This window comes from Cynara cardunculus (genome assembly GCF_001531365.2).
Source record: "Cynara cardunculus var. scolymus isolate 2C chromosome LG 6, CcrdV1, whole genome shotgun sequence".
In the NCBI taxonomy this organism is placed as follows: Eukaryota; Viridiplantae; Streptophyta; class Magnoliopsida; order Asterales; family Asteraceae; genus Cynara; species Cynara cardunculus.
In genome coordinates this window covers 394,273-397,767 of record NC_037533.1, presented here as the reverse complement: position 1 = coordinate 397,767, position 3,495 = coordinate 394,273, and the positions used below count along the sequence as shown (strand labels likewise).

The 3,495-nt window shown below is 34.6% G+C and overlaps 1 protein-coding gene across 1 annotated transcript in view; it reads left to right on the top strand.

Annotated features, from left to right (window-relative positions):
• LOC112514708 (probable RNA-binding protein ARP1) overlaps positions 1–1,697 on the top strand; it is a 5,972-nt gene extending 4,275 nt beyond the window's left edge. Inside the window, exons 5-6 of the mRNA XM_025121307.1 lie at positions 143–393; positions 1,621–1,697. Coding sequence (XP_024977075.1) covers positions 143–393; positions 1,621–1,685 — 316 coding nt within the window. The 3' untranslated portion in view covers positions 1,686–1,697. The remainder of the gene's footprint in view (positions 1–142; positions 394–1,620) is intronic.
• The last annotated feature ends 1,798 nt before the right edge of the window (positions 1,698–3,495 follow it).

Below are 3,495 nucleotides of genomic sequence, written 5' to 3'. Positions count from 1 at the left end.
TTTTTTTTTTTTATCCAAACACTCCAAAATGACTTATTACCGGTTTGGCACCGGTATAAGTCAATAAGTCCGTTTGAAACGCTTTCCCAAACACCCCCTTATTATATTATTGAATATTTATGAAATTGTAAACAACGTGTTGGCAGGCTATGTACAATCCAGCAATGCAACGTCTATACCATCATCATCAAATGTATGGACCCACACCATATTACTATGGGTATTCCCCTACCCAAGTACCTACACGAAGAGGAGGAGCATTAACACCCCAAGCGCAACCTATTCACCACTCGTCGTATCTCTACTATGCTACGCACCAGAGTGGTCCTTCTGACTATCCTACGCCACCCCCAAGGCAACTCTTTCCTTCTCCTCCTTCTCCCTCTCCCACCGGTAAGCACCTATCGTGATCCAAATATCTATCTATATATATATATATATATATATATTGAAAATTAAAGGCTTTGCATGTGGATGAAACATATGTGTATATGTATGTAGATGGTGATGATGATACATGTGGATATACATATATAAAGAGAGATAGATGTGGCATGTGAGATGATTAGCTGTAAGGGGGGGCCATATGTGGGATGATGGGTCAATGGAGGGTGTAGACCAAAACTTGATCAGTCAAACAGTTTTGTGTGCATGTGAATTCAAGATTCCATTGTCTCTTGTAGTCTGTCGTGTTGCTAACCTCTGCTAATTAGTTTATCTTCTTAAAGATTCTTTAATTAGAATCGCATGCATTCTGTCTTTTCCCGGTGCAAACTTGGTTGCTGGTCAAGTCGTCAATGGCACATCCTTTGCGTTGACCGTGTTTGGTAATGGTGTGTGATTTAAGTGAAAAATCAAATGTGATTTAACCGTTCATGCATGCGTGTTTTCTTATTTTTACTTTGTTCTTGTTTGGACCTCCCTATATATGCTTTTACTTTGTTCTTGTTTGGACCTCTCTATATATGCTTTTACTTTGTTCTTGTTTGGACCTCCCTATATATGCATATTAGATATAGCGAATTCTGAAAGACTTGAAGGCATTATCGGAGGGTGTTAGGGTTCAAGAATCCTGAACTTGTTAGTTTATGTGGAACCTACTTATATAGGTTACTTTTCAAAAAAGCCATTGAGAAGATAATTAATGAGGTCCCACATATATAGACGCGGAATGGTTAGCAAATATGGGACTTTAACATGTCCTAGAGCGTTGGTAGACCTTTAACTCTAATACCATGCATGTGAGAATATATGAAACCTCGGAATTACTCTCCCAAAAAGCCATTGAAAAGAGAATGTGAGTTCCAACGGTGAATCCCCTTAAGCCTCTTTACAAACATCTCATTGGGGCTAGAGTCGTATAGTGTAACACTACCTTCCTTGTAGCGATCACGATCAATGCCCTCCAAGAGTCCTGAAGGTCCGATCTGTCATCGGGTTTTTGACCAATTGAGTCATGGATTTTGGATCCATCACAACTATATATACTTAAACAAATCAAAGTCTCGTATGTGAAATTGATTTCATGCAACAACAAAGTATGGTTTTTATTTGCTACAAACAAATATGGTTTGAGAAATCACAATGTCAATATATAATTTTCTTGGTATTAATTTTCAGGTTTTGAGACTCCACAAAATACGACGAAAGAAACAGATGAGGGTTCAGAGACTCCAAGTTGTTAAAACTAAGACGCTGACGAAATTTACAGAGTGGTCCAACTCTTTTCAGCCATCGCATTTGGTTTTTATTGAGAACTAACCACTCATTGTATTCAAATAAAATTAATAATTGATTCTATTTTGCATGCAAGAAACTAACGAATTTAATTATATATATATATATATATATATATATATTAGTGCATAAAGACTCATTCTTTTTATATATGTACTTTCTACCATAATCATTCATTCTTGTCACCACCATACTAACTGTGTTTGCATTGCGATTTGATTTGATTTGATGTGGTTTAAGGTCAAACCATAAACCATATCTACATATGCAGTTTGAAGATTTTTTGTAATCGCACTACATATGTTTTAAACCGTAAAAGTGCGGCACCACAAAATATGGTATAATTAATGCGTAATACATTACAATCCAATAATTATAAAATGACAACTTCAAAATAAACTCAGATGATTAGTTTTTTTTTTTTTTTTTCCATATTTCTTATAATAAAAAAGTTCCAATATGGATGGAATATGCATAATTAAAAATAGCGTAACACATACTAAAGAGACCAATGATTAATACAAATTAACATATCTAGAAATTACGTTAACAACAAAATAAATTCGACTATATTGTTTGACAAAAAAACAAAAAACAATAGTTAAACAAGGAATCTGTAATGTAAAACTCAAGTTTCCATTGGATGAGTTCATAGGATGTTTAAGTCGAGTGTAGCAAAATAAATTAAAAAAAAATTAACAAATAATAAATAGCCTATTAACTATTTTACTTGATAAATGATTATATATATACATATATATATATATATATAATTGATAATTCAAAACCGCAAACTGCATTGTAAATTATAGTTTGATGAAAATGCAAATCTTAAACCATACCACAAAAGTTTTAAACCGTACTATATAAATGGTTTGTGTGATTTAACTCTTTAAAATGAACATTGCATTTTGTGCAATTTATTGACTTACGTTGGCTTTTAATTGGGTAGTTAAATAAGTTGGGGTGTTTATTGATTCAATATTGGTCCAAATGAGTTTTGAGAACATTTGTCAGCTTTAGATTGCTCAATGTTGAGCTTTGGGTATATTTGCATTTATTAATTGCATATTTATTTGAAAATTACATGTTTTGAGTGCTGTAGTTATTCAAATGGAATCATGTAATCTAGATTGTGATGAAATGGATCCATAGACATATGAATCGTATGATGTTATTTTGGGCATTGCAGAGATAGACTCATGGAGAATCAGACTCTAAGACCTATGACTTGTCGATGCCATTTGGTATTGCGGAAGTAAACTTGCATAGAGTCAAACTCCAAGGTTAATGGGTTGATGTTTGTTGTTCAGGTGAGATGTTTTGATGTTCCGAATATAATTTATAGTGAGTGGTCACCAAGTCAATGATTGGGAAAACCTGGGATGGTACTCATATGAATCGTATACGGAGCTAGGGTCTTGTGGTGGTACTCGTATGAGTCGTATACAGAGACTGTTGACTTTTGTAGGAGAGGCTAATGTAGAGGACCAGTAGGAATCATCGTCACCCTAATGCTCGCGGTGGTACTTGTTGGAGTTGTATACCAAGTTGGGCTTGCATTGGTAGTCGTTGGAGTGTTATATGCAGCTTAGGTTTTGATGAGGTACTCGGTAGATTCGTATACAGATTCCATTGACATTAGAGAAAGTCGGTACTATTGATGTATGAATTACTTTGAGTTCGCCACATTCGATGGATGCGGATCTCCTTCGTCACCAAAAGGTGTTATTTTTTGATAGTGTATTATCCATGTTT